This window comes from Dermacentor albipictus, chromosome 2 (genome assembly GCF_038994185.2).
Source record: "Dermacentor albipictus isolate Rhodes 1998 colony chromosome 2, USDA_Dalb.pri_finalv2, whole genome shotgun sequence".
Taxonomy (NCBI): domain Eukaryota; kingdom Metazoa; phylum Arthropoda; class Arachnida; order Ixodida; family Ixodidae; genus Dermacentor; species Dermacentor albipictus.
In genome coordinates this window covers 190,960,600-190,979,652 of record NC_091822.1, presented here as the reverse complement: position 1 = coordinate 190,979,652, position 19,053 = coordinate 190,960,600, and the positions used below count along the sequence as shown (strand labels likewise).

The following is a 19,053-nucleotide window of genomic DNA, read 5'->3' as shown; positions in this document are numbered from 1 at the left end:
TGTCTCACTTATAGGGAGGTTGCGGGAGGCAGCGCATAGGCGCATAAAAACGTTGCACAGCGAAGAGGTGGCAGCAACTGACTGATGCTGCTGATGCTGCTAGCGAAACAACTGAACATGGCTCTGTGTTTCGGCTTGGGAACCGCGCACCGTGAACTGCTGATGCTGATCCGGCACTTTGAAAACCTGAGAACACCGTGCGCTCTCGCGTGGTCGCTGCCATGGGGGAGGGGGGTACACGCAGTGGCGAACAGCGGCGGCTATGCGCTTCGGCTTGGGCAGCAGCACATCATCGAGATCAGCTACCACCGAGCCGGCGCTTTGATTACCGCCGCACAGGAGTGGTATTGGAGGAGGAGCAAAGAGAGCAAAGAGAGCACCGTGCATGAGAGATGGCACCCGGAACGCGCGCAGCTTGAGCAGCGCACTGGCCCTGGCTACGGAGCTGGTTACGGCGAGGGTCGATGGCGCCGCGAAATGTAGGAACGGGTGCCAAAGAACTGAGCTCTAAAAAAAGGATCATTATACCCATTGCGAGGCAATTTTAGCTTTGATAAAGTGAGGTTTTCAATACACGGGCATCTATTGGAATTTCAAGGGGAATCATGATTGCTTTGTTATATCCATTAGTTCATTATATCCTGTTTTGTTATAACAAGCTTTTACTGTGTAGTACCCCACTCACTCCACCCCATCTTTTTTCAACTAATTGTGATTTCTTTTTGGTACAATGGAAGAGAAACTCAAAGCATGCAAGACCTATCATGCATTTCTACCCAAAGGATACGATCCAAAACTTCCAATTCTGAAGCGTTCTGGTCCGCACATATTCTTCAAAGCTCTCCTTGAGATGATTCGTCCTTTGACATGGCAATGGAACACCCGTTGCAGGAAGCTGGTTCTGGTACAAGCTGCCATGTGATGAAAAATTTAGCAATAACAAAATTAGCCTCTTTATGTATGAGAAAGTGAGATGACACAAATTTTAAGGGTGTGATTAATGCAAAGCTCTCAAGACCTAGGCACAGCAAAGCTATACACACAAGTGCACAGCTATAAATTTAGTATCTTTTGTTGGCAATAAAGGATCCTGTCTTGCAAACACACTAGGAATGATAGCACACAAACATCAGTGAAAAAAGCTTGTAAGCAAAAGGCGAAATTTCGAGAAAATAAAATTTGCACATTATTTTGTGCAAATGGGCAATTCACACCTGATCCCTCCTGCAAGTGAGAAAGTAGCGATGATACAATAGAGCAGGAAAATAAATGACGTCAAGCACTTACCTGATTGCCTGGTTGTAGGATTCTATCTGCTTCTTTAACCTGTCTGCTTCTTCCTGCTGCTGCTGACGCTCATTTTTTAGCGTTCGGATGTACTCCCCAGCTGCGTAAAATGCACAGAGCAACATTTCCTTTGTGTACTTAGAATTTGAACAGCGATATAAAGAAATTTACAGCAATAACTGTGTCCAATTAGTATACAGAAGAATCAGGACAATGTGATAATTCCTTTGACCAAGATTTATAAAGATATTGTGCTAACTAACAAATCTTTCATTAGCTAAGGTCACTGCTCAGGCACTCTGTTTCCTAGCAGATTTTCTAATTGAATGGATTATTGATATAGTTTAACATCTCAAAGCAACATATATGATTATACACACCCTAGTGACTGGTTCCGAATTAATTTTTGACCGCATGGAGTTCTTTAACATGCACTCAAGGCTCGATTCACAAGCAACATTTGCACTCCAGCCCAATTCCGATACCCATGAGTAAAACCTATGACATCAAGCTCATCAGAATATAGCCACTGAGCGAACACAATTGCTATGCTAGGAAAACCCAAAACTAGCAAGCAAGATTCAATCTACTCATTCCCAAAATCAGCAATGTGGTAGTACACTGGTGTTTCACCAGTGTACTACCACATTGTCCTGCAATGTTCTATGGCTCTGTAGGAAAATTACGTATAAGATGCCAGTGCAGCTTGCTGCGAGTTTGGGAACAGTTACCTTGACAATGGTGAAATTAGGAGGAATCCTACCAACTAGACATTTCTTGAGCACTGATTATATTCAATTTTGCAACTGTAACATCTGCACTGCAGTTGACAGATTCAAGAGTTATTTAGAGAAGTTTTGTTAACTAGAGAGCTTGTTGGTGATTACTACACAATTCCTGATGTTGGCCAATAGTATGAATTTGTCCAGTAAGGTGGATTTAATCTCAAATACTATTTTTTATTAATCAAAAGCATCACCACTGAAACACCTGATAAAGTAATCCAACTGTGGTTACCTTGTTGCAGCATCTGTGCTTTGCTGACCTTTGAGTCCGGGTTCTGGCTCAGAGATGGCAGCAGATGCCGCAAAGATTCAAATCCATTCTGGAATGAGCATTGTTTGCATAACATTCATGTGACAAACCACAAATGAACCAATATGACGGGAGCTGCCAGTTATCCCATTTGCACGACACAAAAACAGATAAAACATTTTTTTGCATGCCAAAAGTGTTCCTGCGTTTGCTCAAAATAACATCACTATCTCAAGTGGTTGAGTGTATGCTTACAAAGAATTTATCTATGCTTTGAAACTGCCACTCTCCCTCCTCCCACAACATTTCATGTGCCACCTGCAGCTTCTACTACCCAGATAATAGCAGCTACAAGGCTCCTTCCGTGCATCTGCTTCTTTCCCTTCGCAAGCAAGGCAGAATACACTAGAACCTTGATATAATATGTAGCGTTTCTAACTAGAACGGCAGCAGAAATGACATAATCTCAGTGAGACGGGTGTCATCGGCCATTTTATTTGAACTTCTTCGTTCTCACTTCTCCCTTAGCCCATTTCTTCATCTTCTTTCATGCATCCAGCGCAGACCGCTTCATAATAAAGTCAGTAAAATCGACAAGTTACTTCAGTATATTGAAATTTCGCTACACTGAAGGTTGACCTTGAATGCAAAGAAGTACAGTCATCAACCAATTTTTTTTATGCGAAAGGGATCGTAAAGGATTTCAGAGTTGGCAACTAAAGTCACGATTTGGTATTGTGTCGAAATAACTTTTCACAGAGGCCATGTGGCTTTCAGGAAGAAAAAAATTGTAAAAATCAGAAGTGCACGTTCAACACACACTGTGGTGGTGCCTGCAAAACTTTGTTGTGTGAAATTGGGAAGAAGAAAGAAGACAGGTTGCATTTCACCTCAAGAGCTCAGTTCTAAATCGACATTTTACTCTGTGCAAGTAAGCCAAGTCACACATAATTCAGGGTGATGGATTCCAGATTTTGCAAGTCTTACCTTGATGTTGAACCGCCGTTTTTGCTCTGCATTGATGTGGCACACCCTCCGGTGCTCTTTGTACTGAAAGCGCTCCTCATCTGACTTGGGCCTAAATGGCTTCACTGGACTCGCAGAAACTGAGGCTGCCTGTGAGCAAAGGTAAAATTAAGTTTAAAAAGCATTTTCTTTTTATGCTACCAAACTTGCTGCATTAAGAGTTTTATGATGCCCTATGATCCTTGTACTTTTCCAACATTTTCTAAGGACCAATTTTGCTAAAGGGGGACGTGGCCTTTGAAAACCGAAAAATCACGAAAAAGTTGATTTTTCGAAAACCACATATTCGGGCAGTATGTCTTATAAACTGCCATTTCTGTAAATATCAAAGTCTAATTCATCACAAAATGATTTCGAATAAAGTTCATAACGAGCTGCGGCAGCCCTCGAGAGGCGAGCGAGTGCTCAAAATACCCCTACTTGGCGCAAACGCCATTTCTCCAGCGCTCCCCCGAGCACCATCATTTTGGTGTTGTTTTGTTTGCGCATTCTTCTGCTTTTTTTTTCTCCGCCACCCACGGCGGTGGCAGTGCAAGAGAGGCATAAATTGCTCATGATTGGAGGGCTTGCAACAGCTTTCAAGTTTCCCGCAGCTGAGACGCGAAGCTGAGATTGGGTGAAGCGCGCGCTACTCAAGGACGTGGGGGAGCCTGCGACTCCCTGCGTGCGATGACGTAGTGGTCTCCTGCATAATGCATCCAGCCATCATCTGCTTCAGCTCCTCCATCACCAGCGCCCTTTGTGTGTTCCGCTTGCCATCGTCTATCTGTGCAGCCGTTCGCATGTTCTCTAAGTTTCTACCGTCCTTACATGACGATTTTCAACCGTCTTTACGAGACTGTGGATGCGTTTAGCCTGCTAATTGTTGTGCAGTCAGCCACAATACATGCAAAGAAACTCAAGACGCTACACACGTTCAGTGCTAGGAAGCGTTCTATGAAGCTCGCCCGCAAGGCGAAGCTCGCCTCTCGCCCGCACGCCGATGATGATTGCACCGATAGTTCCTGTGGGGCAGTTTCTGCTTCATCTACGCAAGAGCATCGCTGCGTTGACACTTCTAGCAACGTGATCTTGCTCCACCAGCGCAAGAATTTGTGGTGACGAGAGCGCCTGGTGTCTCGTGCTCATCAACAGCGGCTTCCACATCCTCTCTTTCATCTGCCTAGGTCAGTGCTATCGCATTGTCCACTGTGCACTTGAAAACAGGTTTCCCGACGTGTGAGGAGAAAGAGGCAGTGGATAAAAAATGCGCTGCTGTGCAATGAGGACTTGACACTATGTCAACGACAGAGCGAGAATTTCAAGCAATGAAGCGCGATCCTGAAGCTGCAACCGCTACAAGTGAAGCCGAAAAATTTCTCCTTGTGCAAATGAATGCCCTAGGCAACCTGCTATCCGGGATCCCGTGCCAGCAGTGCTTTGTGACTGGGATGAAGGTTCAAGGAGGCATCCAACTCCGACTTGCAACAAAGCTTAAGCTGCTATGTTTACATTGTGGAGTAGTTGCAAGCTCGTGAAGTTCTGCTCGTCAGGATGACTCAATGGCCTTTAACGTGAATATAATAGCCATTGTGGCAACAAAACAGATAGGCAAGGGACAAACAGCCCTCAATGACTTTTGGGCAGCGATGAACGTGTCCCATCGTGGCCTGAATCATAAGAATTTTCAGAAGCACATGAAGAAATTCAGGGAACCGCAGACACAGTGCATAGACAAGTTCTATGCAAAATATGCTTCTGCTGTGACAACCACCTACAAGGAAATGGATCCATATTTCAGCAAAGATATCACAATAAACTTTGATGGAACATGGCAGAAGCGCGACCACACGTTCCATATTGGAGTTGGTGCAATAATTGAACATCATACGGGCCTCATCATGGATGCCATTGTTTTATCGAACCAGTGCATTGGTTGCCAAGTAGGACCAAAGCCTGGAGACCCAGGCTACGCAAGCTGGCAGAGGGATCATGTGTGGGATCACTCCAAGAGGGATCACTCTAAGCCAGGGAGGATGGAAGTTGAGGCAGCTGTCATCCTTTTCTCACGTTTGGTGCCAAAGCACAACCTCCATTACACAACGCTTGTGTCTGACGAAGATAGTGCCACCTTGTCTGCCCTTGTGCAAGAAAATGTTTATGGACTGGTCCCCATTTCGAAAAAGGAATGCCTGAATCACTTTCAGAAGAGGATGGTGACAGCACTGTGCAACCTTGTCCAGAATAGTGACAAGGCTATGGAAGGAAGGGCAGGCAGACAAAGGCACTAATCGACAAGTTGACCGACTATTATGGCTGGGCCCTATGGAACAATTCGAACGATGTGGCTGCAATGCAGCGTGCAGTGATGGCATCGTACCACCATGTGACATCAACGGACAAGGATTCTCACCACGACTTGTGCCCCGAGGGTGCAGACGCGTGGTGTCATCATAACACCAGCAAGAGTGATGGTGTGCTACCTCCGGAACATCGGTACAATCTTCCAGGCTATGTTGCAGAAGCACTGCTACCTGTTTATGAGCGCCTCTCACAGGATTCTCTTCTGCAACGCTGCCTGGGAGATGAGACACAGAATGCATCAGACTCATTTCACTCCGTGCTGTGGTCCCTGATGCCCAAAGAGCAGCATGCGTTGCTGATTGCTGTGGAGACAACACTGCATGAGGCAGTCTTAAGATATAATTCTGGCTGCCACAGGGCCACCCAAGAGCTATGTTCATCAGTGGGGCTAACATCTGGCCACCTGGCCATTCAACGGGCAGCCGAGAAAGATTCTCTGCGCTTGAAAAAGGCCAAGAAAAGATTGCGAGAGAAGGTGGAAAGGCGGTAAAAGAAGAGAGTGCCTAAGGACATCTCCAGTTACGCTGCAGGGTCATTTTACTAATATATGTGCTCAAAACTTTCAAAGCTCATTTTCTCAAAATGACTTTTTGGCTGGTGAGGCAGCTTGTTCCAGCCATATCTCTGTAACCGCTCATCAGATTTCCTAAGTTTTTTTTATTGTGTATCTGAATAAATTTCTGAGGGCAAGACAAGCCCATTTTTTAAAATATTGTGTCTGTGATTTGTAATATGAAATCAAAATTTGATTGATAGAATCTTGATCACCAACACTAAATTCGGTGGTCTACTAAAATTTTTCAGAAAGGAAATCTTAAAAAAAGGGCTCTGTCTTGCCCTGAGGTATCCATCTGAGAATCATCATAGTGAATTTCACAGTTGCAGCACCTTATGAAAATTCTCCAGGTTTGGAATGGAATGAGAAAACCATGTGCATCATTCTGACATATACTGTAACTTGAGAACCAGTGAACATAACTGCATGAAATTTTGTAGTTCTACTAATGCTTTTGCTATGAGTCTATCTTGAAAATTTGATTAAGATATCTCAATAAACAAAAAAGTTGGTATCTGAGGATAGCCTCCCCCCTTAAGGCTGGCGGGTACTGACATTGTGAAATACTGGGCTTTTCTGCAAAGAGTTCTCAACGCTGTGCATAAGCCCACACACTTGGGCAATGCAGAATGTCGTTACAAAGCTATTTTAAGAATTTTACGATGGTCACAACAAAGTGAGCTGGACAGCGTGAAGCCTTTGTGCCAAGAGCTGACGGTGGAAGCAGCACGTGCTACCGTGACATTATATTAACAGCACTTAATTGCAACGAACTTTTAATTAAACTAAGTACACCTGGAGTTCAATCTAAGTGCCTAAGATTTCATTGGAATTGGCACTAAACCCTTTTAGTGATCCCATTTTAGTAAATACTCACAGGGACATCTGCAGTCTTGGCTTGTGACACAACTGCTGCTGAAACAGCTGGAATGACAAGAGATGATTTTCATTAGACACGAGTAAGTTAAAAAAAATGAAGGTAATTACATTATAAACATTCATACAAAAATGAAGAACAGGATGGACCAATCACTTATTCCTTACTGTTTCCTTTCCCAACCGGCCAAACTGCTATTATTATAAGCACATAATCAAATTCTGATATTTGATCCCTACCAAGTGACAAACTTTTTTCTTTTTTCTTTACAAGCCATTGCTAGGTTTTCGTAACCTGATTTTATTTTACATAATGTGAAAGAACGAGGTAAGCTTCATGCACACATCTGTTTGCGTATTAAATGCTAGTTTTGTACTAGATCACATTTTATCCTATTAAAGAAAATGCTTAAACAGAGCTTCATAGTTTGTGTAAGCTTGAATTGGCACAATAAAAAATAGGGGTGTGCAAATATTTGAAGAAAAATTTAAATGTGATTGAATATTATATATTTGTTATTTATATGCCATTAACAAATAGGTATTCGAAAATGTTAGAATATTCAGTTGGATACGAATATTCAAATCAAATACATTGCTGGCTGTGCAGGAGAAAACATGGTTCTTAGCATTTGTTTCTATCTTATCTAACACAAATTTGGAGGACGCCTAAGCTTCGGCTTGTGGGGATGCGCGACTCTCGCGCGTCCCCTGATGTTTTTCCCGCATAGCGCGTCTCCTGTAATCCCGCTTCACCGCGTGGCCTGCGTGACGTCCGCGCGGTCGATGTGGTTGAAGCACAGTCCGAGAGATGGCGCTAGTGTTGCGCTGCTGCGGAGTTACTTGGGTGCGGGAGAGGCAAGGCGCTCTCTCTTGGGTTCGAGACAGCAAGCGGGACGGACGTGCCGTGCCGCACGTGCAGCGACCCTCTTTCCCGGCGGGTCGGCGCGCGGCGTGGACATCCTGCGCGCGTGCGCGGCGACCCATGCTTCTGCGAGACCGCCTCCATGGCCGCCTTCGAACGCGCCACGATTCGCGAGACCATACACGCGAACGACCAGGCGTTGGGATCCAGCATGGGGCGAACATATTCGCTCGCTTCCGGTCCCGGTGAGTCGAACTTCTAGATTTGTCGCGCGCCCATCGGCATGTTGTGTGGATAGCAACTCGGCTAGCAGGCATTGATCTATGAAAGGTGCAATAAATGCCCTTGTGATTGTTTGCACAACTGTGTACTGTCGTTCCGTTGTCCCAAGAGTACGGGAGAATGCCACAGGCTTTTTAAGAGTGGAATGTGATACCACTCACAGATCTTCGACTGCCTCTCACGCATCCCGGCAAGTGTAGCTTATGTAACTGTAATGTTTCTGAAAGTAACATTTACAAGGTAACATTAGCCCGTGCTTTTGTATACTCACTCTCGGTACATGAAACTACTAGTGTGCTACAAGAGATGCGTGACATGTAGGAAAGCAAAAGTCTTTATTCTTACTTCAGTTTCCCACAAGGTACAACAGACCTGTGTTGTGCATAGCTCATTACTAGTAGAGGTGTGTGAATACCAAATAGAATGCTGAATCAAATCAAGAAAAGAAAACCGAATATCAAATACAGTCTGCGCTCATTACAGCGGACCCGGGTACAATAGACCTTCATATATAACAGATCATATTTCAACTTTAGTTTGCGCTACCTATTTTATTATTACAACAAAGTTTGCTTTTAATGAACCACGCTACAACGGACTATCAACTACAGCAGATCAAATTAACAGCACTTTTTTTCAAAATTGTGCATACAAAATGAACTTTTGCTGTATGGGCTGACAACTGACTTGTGAGGGTCAGCCGACAATCGCGGCTCAATATCGCGCGTGCGAGAGAGGAATTCCGCAACCCCTTCTCTTGCGCACGAGGCACTGCGGGGAGGCAAAGGAGAGGGGCGAGTTCTACTCCGGCGGCTGCACAAAGTGCGCAGCTGCGTGGGCGCCGTATCTTGAAAACAATATGTGATGTGGACGAAGTGCGTGCCTGCACAGGCGCCATATCTTGAAAACGACCTGCGATGCGGACAAAGTGCATGCCCACGTGGGTGCCAATCTTGAAAGCGATCTGCGACGTGGACAGAGTGCACCCAGTGCCGGTAGCTTCCATGCGCTATGCTTTCGACGTTTAGTTCACATTGAAGTGGGAGACAGCATAAAGGTCAATTCGCTCCCTTCCGCTACCGTGCTTATCTTGCTTAATTTGCTATCACAATCGATGCTTTGCTTCTCGGGTGAAACTGGGACTTTTTTTTTCTTTTTACTTTGGACGCTTTGGACATTCGTCACTCACTCACTCATTGCAATAACATTGTAACGCATCGCAACCATAGTTTTGGAAGTGAGGCTTTTCGAATATTACAGACTTTGGATAAAACTGACATTTTTTGTGGGATTATCAGGGTCTGTTGTAACGAGAGTCGTCTGCATCAGAAAATCTAACAAAGTTTTATGCTTAAAAGATTGTGTGAGGAAAACATGGTGCTGTACATAAGGACGTTATATAACAGGAATGTTGCTAGTTATCAGTAATTGAGGTACGTAGGAATAGAGATATATAGTACGGTCTACTCTTATTTAAGAGAGCACCACATTAGTATGCCAGCACTGATACCTAGTTCATATACAACGTCCTGGAAAATAATTTTTTTATTGACAGACTGTCCGTTGAATAGAATCAGCTGCTTTTTTCTCCTCTGAAACTGAAGAAATAGTGAAGTTACGTTTTCCTGAATACCAATAAAGTTTTCAGTGTACTAGACAGTCATACTGTGCATAATCACAATCTTCTATTGTTTAGAAAGTATTGTTTTACAGTTTTATTCCACTAAACAGAATGTCTTCCAATCTTTATGGCCAGTGGTTTCTTTTGGTTATCGTCAGCTTCTTAAGGCCAATCTGCATGACAGACAAAAGCGAGAATCGCACAGTATGCAATTTGGCAGTGCTCCGAGCAATCGTCAGAGCAGCACCGGCTGAATGTGATCAGCTTTGACAGTAAAGAAAGGCCACCTTTTCACTCCCGGCTTCAGCATTGTTTGCTGCTTGTCATAGGTTCTCAACCCATGGCAAGTTCATGTGATGCCCCCAGTATCCCGAATTGAAATGTTTACGAGGTGACACCTTCAGCACAGTACTTTCCATGACATCTGCAGGGCATTCTTGTTTACTCACTTGGATTGAGCTGTTTTGGAGGAATCGTGGGCATGGATGATGGCATAATGGATGCTGAGCCAACAATCAGGTTCCGTTGCAGGTTGTTTGTACTTGAGATCTGGAGAGAAAAATAAAAAAGAGGGAGATGGTAAGACATGACTATTGAAATGTTGCAGCTTACAGTTTCAGCACAGATTCACAGGCCTTCAACTGCGTATTGTAAGCAAAACCAAGCCACCTGACATAAGGTAACAACAATTAGTATAAATACTGTACGCCTTTGGCTGCTCATAATAGGTCCCTCCAGGGCTAGATAGATCTTTGTGCTGCCAGCATCAAAGGAACATGTCTTTTTCAGCGTGGTCTCCTACAAACATAGCATACTCAGTGCCTTTTGATAATACAGGCACTGCTGCACTTTCAGCCACCTCTGGCCTTCTAACACCAGCCCTGTTGTTAAGTGCAGTAAGAAAAAATGACTGCATTAAGAAAAGGTGGCTTTGTTTAGTATACTCTGCTGCTTTAGCACAAGACACAATTCAACGAGAATAGTAACAAAAATTAGCATATGCCGAATGCTCACTACCTACAAAATGCCCACACAAATTCTAAGCAAAATATTCAACAAATTTCAAGCTCCCATGCTCTATGACATTCAAAATTTCTGCATCCAGTAGTATTAAAAAAATTTCAGAACTGTTTAGATGATTTCCATGCACTACATAAAGAGAATGCTGCTCAGCCACTAATGCACTCACATACACTCACACTGACTCACCCAGTTACAGTGCTGTACTACGTTCAAACACTGAATGCAGCTGGTGTGAAATGCTGCTTAATTTCTGGCCAAAATTTTCTTTACATTTGCCTTTTCCATGTAAGCTGAGTTTTCATCAGAAAACTCAGCTTACATGCACCCTTAGCTCTTGCAGTCTTTTAAAGATCTGTATCTATATATTTTTTCACTACATCAGATATCTGACAAAACTTGAAAGCCTGCTGCAGCCAAGCATAGGGTTGCTTTTCAAAGCTTGTTAATGTGGTAACTTAAGGCACAAATCAGTTATTAGCCTGTAAACACATTATTATTTTCTAGATTAGCCTGCTCAGCTTATTGAGCAATGGCTATAAGCCACTGGGTGTGCCCAAATTTAGCCTCTAGAGTCAGCATTCACAGCTACTGACAAATTCGTGTGTTCATGACATACATGACATGCTGTCAAGCTCAAAAAAACAATGCTGCTGTTTAACCTTGTAGGATAGACCCAGGTGAGAACCCTGGCTTGCTGGCTCCAGCCAGTCCTGTGCCCTTCTTGAGCCTCTTTCTTAGGCTACAATCGATGGTCCTCCAGCATGCCTCGCGGCAGCAGTCCATACAGCCTGCCTTTACGTGTCTACTGCTCAAAACATACTACAGTCAATTTCCATTAATCGACCCTGATGGGACCGACAAAACTGGTCGACTTATCTGACGGGTCAAATTAAACAAAATACAGAAAGAACGCCGAAACACGCCATTGATTCACTTGACAGTATTTGCCGTTAAGTGAGCTTCGCAACAGTACAGCCGCGTTATGCGGTGAAGCATATCTGCGGAAAACGGTGCCACTTGCAGGACATAGTACATGCTCTTTAATTTACACACGCACATGCAGTGTCTCCAGTCACAGAACTAGCAACGAGACACCTAATCAGTTTAATGGCAAGCCTTCAGAGTTTTAGATAAACACACGCCCTTTTGCTGGCCTTAAACATTCCGTTGACTTTTGGAGTTTTTTCCTCTTACCACTTTCCTTTGAGCTAACTTTCCAAAAACACAGATAGTTCCCCCCCCCCCCCCTTCTCGGTGCACGATGCGTGCGCGCGCGTATAATTAAGGAACGCGCACTGGGCCTAGGTGTCTAGATGCTTGTACTGTGACTGGAGACTGCGCGTGCATGCGTGCATAATTAAGGGACGCGTACTGTCTCGTGACAGTGATCCCTTTTCATTTTAGGTACGCTTCACCGCATAACACAACTGTATTGCGGCGAAGCTGACCAGTTAAGTCCGAATTATTTGGCGAAGGATAATATTGAGTTCAAAATGATGGAAATTTGGGCCCGTAGAAATGTGCGTGCGCATGTCAGGTCCTACAGTAGGGATCGAATTAACGGAAGTCTACTGTTTTCTACAGTACCTGCAACTACTTGCTTAGCTTCAAACAATGACTGCAGTAACGGTGCCAGCACTGTGACTTGGTGAACAATTGCAGGACATAACCAAAGATGTAGTGAGTTTCACCGATCTAGAGCAATGTATGAGACTTGCCTGAGAGAGTGTGACTGGAGAGATGACAAAGGTCTGTGGCTGTGCGACTGTTGCAGGTAGCGATGGTGCCACAGAGTTAATGATGGTGACTGTGGAAGGACTGGGGGATCCCCCTGTGCTGTTTGCAGTAGGGCTCCCACCAGCTGCTTGAGCTTCCCATGAAAAGCCATTGCCTATGCAAGCACATAAAGACAGCAGTAAGCAATGCAAGCTGACTAATCTCAGTAGCTTGCTCCACTTTCTGTTTTGATAGTTCATCACTGATCCAGCAAAAATGCCAAGCTTAAAATTTGATTATGTACTACAGTGGTTTTTGAGCCCCCTCTTCAGTACAGTTAACAAAGGTTCCTTTAACACGGTAATGATGCCAACAAAGTAATGAAGAACGATAGACAACCACAAAAGTTGGATTGAAACCCGAGTTCGAATAACTTTTGCCGTCATTGTCTGTTTTCATTTTCTTTGAGGAATGCTGAGATATTCGGTGGTGAGACCTTAAATCTAGCAACTATGCTTGCCCAACATGCCTGATGTCGTGGCTTTCTAACTGGTGTGCCATGTGTGTCAGCTAAAAAAATTCTATAAACCTTAAGAATGGGAAGAGCTGCTACTTTGTCAATGCTACTAAATGCAGCCAACACTGGTATCAGATAACAATAAAAGCTATTGTTACCTAGGGACTCAACCCTGGTAGCGTTCAATGCCAGTCATACAAAATATTTCCATGATAGTTCACTCCTGGGCATCAATTCTTTTTAATACAAATTTTGTCCAATGTCTAGGTCCAGATAAAAATTGTCACTTGGACATCTGTTGACAGGTACATGCCGTACAGGCTTGGCTGTTACACTTTATTCTGTTGTTCCATTCCAGGCCTATAGGAGATAAGACGAAGGTACAGAAAAAGGAGTACACGAGCACGCAGTTTTACCACAAGAACACAAAAACAAGTAAAGCGCAGACCATCCCATGCAGTGTCACAAAGTTCTGCTTAGTTCAAGCACACCACTTCAGACTGCCACCTATTTTCATGGCAGTGAAAAGGCTGGGAGTGACACAATGGCTACTTTCAATTGGGAAAATGTCATAGATATTCAAAATTCTTTGACTGCTGCACTCGACCTCAGAACTGATATTGTGTGCTTTAATATACTCTTCTCGTTCTTACATATATGAGGATCTTGAATCCGGCAACATTGATGCCTTCAGGTAGCATGTGCAAGTTCATTGACCAGCCGCCTTCACCCAGAAAGATCGCATACATACTCATGACGCCTGTGGCAGAAAGCATGTTCCACATCCACCGGCAAGGTTTATGAGTGGTGGCGCTGGCTAAGACTCCCAAGGTTAGTTGTACAGTCGAACCTGACTATATCGAACACATTTACATTGAATTATTCTATTTATAGAGAAATTTCTGGACATGGTTTAGTTACAATGAATATATATAGCAAAAATTACACTTACATTGAACAAAAATGGCAGCGACTCCCGATATATCGAACGTCAAGCAGTGGAAAAGTGCCCCTAGAAGTTAGCTTTCCCTCGCAGTGTCGGGAAAACCTGGCAGCACGGCTTCATCCAACCGCTCTCTCTACCGTAATGGGGCTGCCGTGCCCTCCCTACCTCCCTACCGTGCCCTCGTCATGCAAGATGGCGGAAGTGCGAGTTGTCTCACTGCTCTTTTGGTTCATTGTGAATGCGCCTTGTGGGCCTTCTCCCACAGTGTTGCCGTGATGAAGCGGCAGAATTTGCCTTTTGACGTGAAGCTCGAAATCATAAATCGGGTCAAACACGGTGAGAAGTCGGGTGTCCCCGCAGCGTGCAAGATTCCGAGGAGCACTCTCAGCACGATCTTGAAGAATAAGGGGGAGATTAGGGCTAAAGCGGCCAAACCTGCGACGCGATGCCCGTGGCGCCCTACGCGTATGCACGGCCATGTACGTGTGGGTCATCCGAAATTGCTTCAGCTGTGCCGGCTTCCGTGTGCTCGGTGATGACGGTAAATTCTGATGAATGCGACGAAGTTGCTACTGGTGTTGCCGAAGTTTGGAGCGAGCTGTCAAAATTTCTGAGAGCTGTTGACGAATCAACAGTGGACGAGTTTGTGAGTGCAAATGATGGTGTCGCAACCACGGAAGAGCCTGAAAACGAAGACATGGCCGACATCGTACAGAGCACAAGTGAAAGTGGGCACAACAAGGAAAGCAACGTTGAAGTGACTGGTGCGCTTGCACAAGTTTGGTGCTTCTGCGCGAATGCGGAAGGTTGCGGCCTCGGCTGCTCTGATTCCTTAGGCAATGTGGAGAAGTGCATGCATCGCAAGCAGCGAAATTGCCCAAGCAGAAGAAAGCGCAGGACTATTACATACGAAACTAAGCTAGTTTCATCAATAAAGTGAGTTTTTAAATGGTACGTGTTTTTATGACATCCAATTATTTAGCAGGCTTATATCAAATTATGGTTTATATCGAACAAATAGGCATTTTCTTGCGAGTTCGATATAGCCGGATTCGACTGTAGTAGTAATGCATAAATACCCAAGAAAGTGGATGGGGAAACGGCACCGCAGTAGCTCAACTGGTCAAAGCATCGCACGCTTAATGCAAAGACGTGGAATTGTTCCCCACCTGCGGCAAGTTGTTTTTTCATCCACTTTCATCGCCATTAATTTAGCATTTCTTTAATTCAATTAGTAAGTACAAGTAATTTTCCAAATGTTGTCGTTGGTGTCTTTGTTTGTTGGCTTCTCATGATATGATTAATATACTCATGGGTTTAAGGAAAAAAAAAAGATTTAGTGAACATTGTGTGCTCCTGCTCAGCAACTGGTATATACGAGGCTTACCTGATGTTAACAGCTGAGTCAGGACAGCACTCTGCTGCAAAGGTGGAGATATTGAGTTGGATGGCATGGATCCAGGCAAGGAAGATACCGACACTGAAAGCTTGGGTGTCAACATCTGTGGTGGTGAGTTGACCTGGGGCAGCTGATTTAAGGACGAAGCCTGCTTGGCAACTGGGGCGGCAGCTGCAGCAGCAGATATTTTGGTGTTGCTCTGTGGTGTGGACATGCTGCGAGACCTGGTCCGGTTCTTTGGATGCTACAGGGTAGAAACAAAGTTTATACAGTTGACTTCTGTTAATTCGATCCTGACGGGACCAACATAAGTGACTGAAGTATCCAGAAGTTTAATTAAAGAAGACCCAGAAAAAAAAACACCAATACACACAGCTTATTCATTTGGCAGTATTTGCCCGAATCTAACATGCTCCCATATCAAACGTGTGCCCATTTTCTATGCGTCAAAAGTAGAAAGCTAACATAGAAACATTATTAAAGCTCCTAAACAAGTAGAAATCAAATGCGCACCTGATATTTTTATCAAGAAAAATGGACAAGGGTCTAACATGCCTTGCATAATGGCACCGGTTTCCTAAAGTCAGCTTTGTCGCAATACACTGGTGTTATGCGGTAACCCATATCAATGCCGCATAGGCAGTTTTGGTTTTGACATAGAGTTTCTTACTATAACACCTAGAGGGAAATTTGGCGCCATCGTCCCGTGCCGTCATGGGAATGACGGTATATGTGTCTGCGAGGCTCGTGTTGGATTGTGTTGTAAGAGGCTTCGTCTAGAACGTGGATATGGCTACACAGATAACGCGTTCTTAAAGTAAAATCTTCATAAAATCTTTCCATTCCTGCATATTACATATTTACTCACCCTACAATGCCTGACCATGCGAAGAAAAGCAAGAACAGACAACAAACTGTTTCAAAGCGAGCCCGAATCTTGTCGTCTGTCTTCCAACTTTAGCGGCCCGCTGATACTTTTTGCGCATCATATAATTGTACATGCAATAACACGTTTTCATAGTTAAACAAAACATGTTTTTGTGTGATAATAAAGCTAAAACAGCTTTTTAAGCGCTGTTTTAGTAGAAAATAGATTACTGTGACAGACGGCACGGGGCTTGCCTGGCTCTCCGAAAACGATGCCAATCTGTAGTCAAAATATACTGGCATTCCCATGCATACCACAACGCAGCAGCGGCAGATTTCCCTCTAGGTAATATAGTGAGAAACTCTATGGGTTTTGCATTCGTTGCGCCGCACAGGCAATTTTGGGCTAAATTTCTCATGTTATAATTTTTTTTTAAGTGCGCATTATAGTCGGGTAACTACTGTAATCAGACATTGTGAGCTGCAGTTACTATGGGAAAATATTTCTATGGCAGGCCAAAAATAGGCGTTTTTGACTATGCCTGTCCCCTAAGCTCTGCTGAAACAGATGCTGCAACTAAAGAGGTTGCCATTGGGGTCATAAGGGTCAAGTGCATGCATGCATGCTGAGTGGCCAAGTTCAAATTATTCGGCGAAGGCCAATTATACGATTGAAAAAATGAAGGTTTGGGCCAACAGAAACCCATGGGCACCCACAGGGACCTTCGGTAGGGATCGAATTAACCGAAAAATCAAATGAACAAGAGCCGAACTAACAGAAGCTTAATGTATTTAGACCCCTCACATCCTCAAGCAAATGGCTGTATGAGCAAATTCATGCCCTCACCAATCATGCTTCTGTCTCTGCCTTATTGAATAAAGGTTGTTATAGGAGAAAGTAAAAAAAATAATAATAATAAAGACATGCTGTTGCAGACATTCAGTGAAAGCGTGGTGCCAATTATCTCTAGCTAATGGTTATTTCACATATTGGAGTGGGCAATGATGCCACAGTGCTAATTTTAATCTAAGTCCTACCGTCTACAGCAATGTGCAGACAGGCGCTGTCACAATGGTACAGTATCACAAAGTGTTATTGGTTTACTTGAAAGAAAGCCCACAACAAAACTATTCAATATTAGTTACTTGTCTGATACACATAGAATCAACCGAACAGTTGTCATGTGCACCTGCAGCAAATAAGCATCAAGACTGTTGCTTTCATGCCACCAACACGAGCAAAATGTAGCCTATCAAATCATAGTGCACAGGATAAAGAGAAACTGAATTTACTCTTGACGGTGGTAAAAATATTTAGGTGGTGGCTTAGCTTAGTACAACATACAACAAAGCTTTTATGGGAGAATTTTGATTATGTAACTATACCTTGTACCAAAACTTTACCTTAATCTAACAAAATCCATACCAAAATGTTTTGTTTTGTTTTTCTTTTGTGTGCACTACCTTAGCAAAAGCTTCAGTTAATTAACCTATTAAAATGTTTATTTGATTGGTCTGTGAGCAGCACGGTGGCGACAGTCTAAGCGGGGCAGACTCTGAGCATGAGCGGTATTCCCGAGAAAAAGCGCAGGAGAGGACGGCTCACTAAAAAGTGATGGAGAGGACGACTCACTATAATGTTAATCCTTCTCTACAATCACCCTAGGGAACGAAAGGGAGCCATCCGGCGAGCTAACAGCTTGTCACTATGAGTGGGTCATAGTAGGTCTTGAGGCGATTGACGTTGACAGTGACCTGTGTACATCCACAACAGCGCATGACCAAAGACAGTTCAACGGGTTCGATCATATAGTTGACCGGAGATGTGCGTTACATGACACAGTACTCCATACTCCGATACTCCACAGCCTCCATACTTGCAGTGGAAGGGACCGAGAGCCACACAAGCACTCTGGGGAGGAACGTGGCCGCAGATGTGGTGTCACCGTGAACGCTCTTCTGGTGCTCTCAGCCATTTTAAGTAAAGGCCCCCGCGAGATCACGACACTCTTGGGCATGTCTGGCTGTGGAAGAAATAGGCGCACACTCTGATGCATCCGGCTTGTATGCAAGGATTGTGTTGATTGCATGTAACGGGTGCCGGCTGTATAATAAGAAAAAGGGTGAAAAGCAAGTGGTGCTCTGAGTAGCGGTATTTTGGCGTAGGTTGTGAAGGGTAGGATGGCATCCCAATTTGTGTGGTCAGAGGCTGCGTACATTGTGAGCATGTCGCCGAGTGCACGGTTAAATCATTCTGTGAGGCCAATGGTCTGTGGATGGTAAGCAGTAGTTGTGCGGTGCACAACGTGGCACTCTTTAAGGATGGCTTCAATGACTTCCAACAAGAAGACACGTGCATGATCACTGAGCAACTCCTGTGGTGGACCATGATGCAGTATGAAACTGCAAAGCAGGAAGGAGGCCACATAGTGCACCGTGGTCACTGGTAGGGCGGCAGTTTCGACGTATCACTTGATGCGGTCGACAGCCATGATGGCCCAGCGGTTACCAGCAGATGTCAGGAGATGTGGCCCATACATATAGATGCCGATGTGCCCGAGCGGCCAGGTTATGCAAGGTAACAGTTGCAGATCAGCAGGCGAGAGGTGCAGTGAAGATTTCTGGCACTAACAGTTGGAGCATGAGCGAATGAACTTCTGGATGTAGCTGTACATTCCACGCTAGTAGTACCGC

At 44.3% G+C, this 19,053-nt stretch overlaps 1 protein-coding gene across 1 annotated transcript in view; it reads right to left on the bottom strand.

Annotated features, from left to right (window-relative positions):
- Mondo (MLX interacting protein mondo) overlaps positions 1–19,053 on the bottom strand; it is a 96,291-nt gene that overhangs the window by 23,264 nt on the left and 53,974 nt on the right. Inside the window, exons 10-17 of the mRNA XM_065427381.1 lie at positions 15,481–15,736; positions 12,633–12,805; positions 10,341–10,440; positions 7,125–7,171; positions 3,310–3,438; positions 2,305–2,392; positions 1,288–1,387; positions 788–911 (exon numbers count right to left, since the gene is read on the bottom strand). Of these exons, the coding sequence (XP_065283453.1) occupies positions 788–911; positions 1,288–1,387; positions 2,305–2,392; positions 3,310–3,438; positions 7,125–7,171; positions 10,341–10,440; positions 12,633–12,805; positions 15,481–15,736 (1,017 nt within the window). The remainder of the gene's footprint in view (positions 1–787; positions 912–1,287; positions 1,388–2,304; positions 2,393–3,309; positions 3,439–7,124; positions 7,172–10,340; positions 10,441–12,632; positions 12,806–15,480; positions 15,737–19,053) is intronic.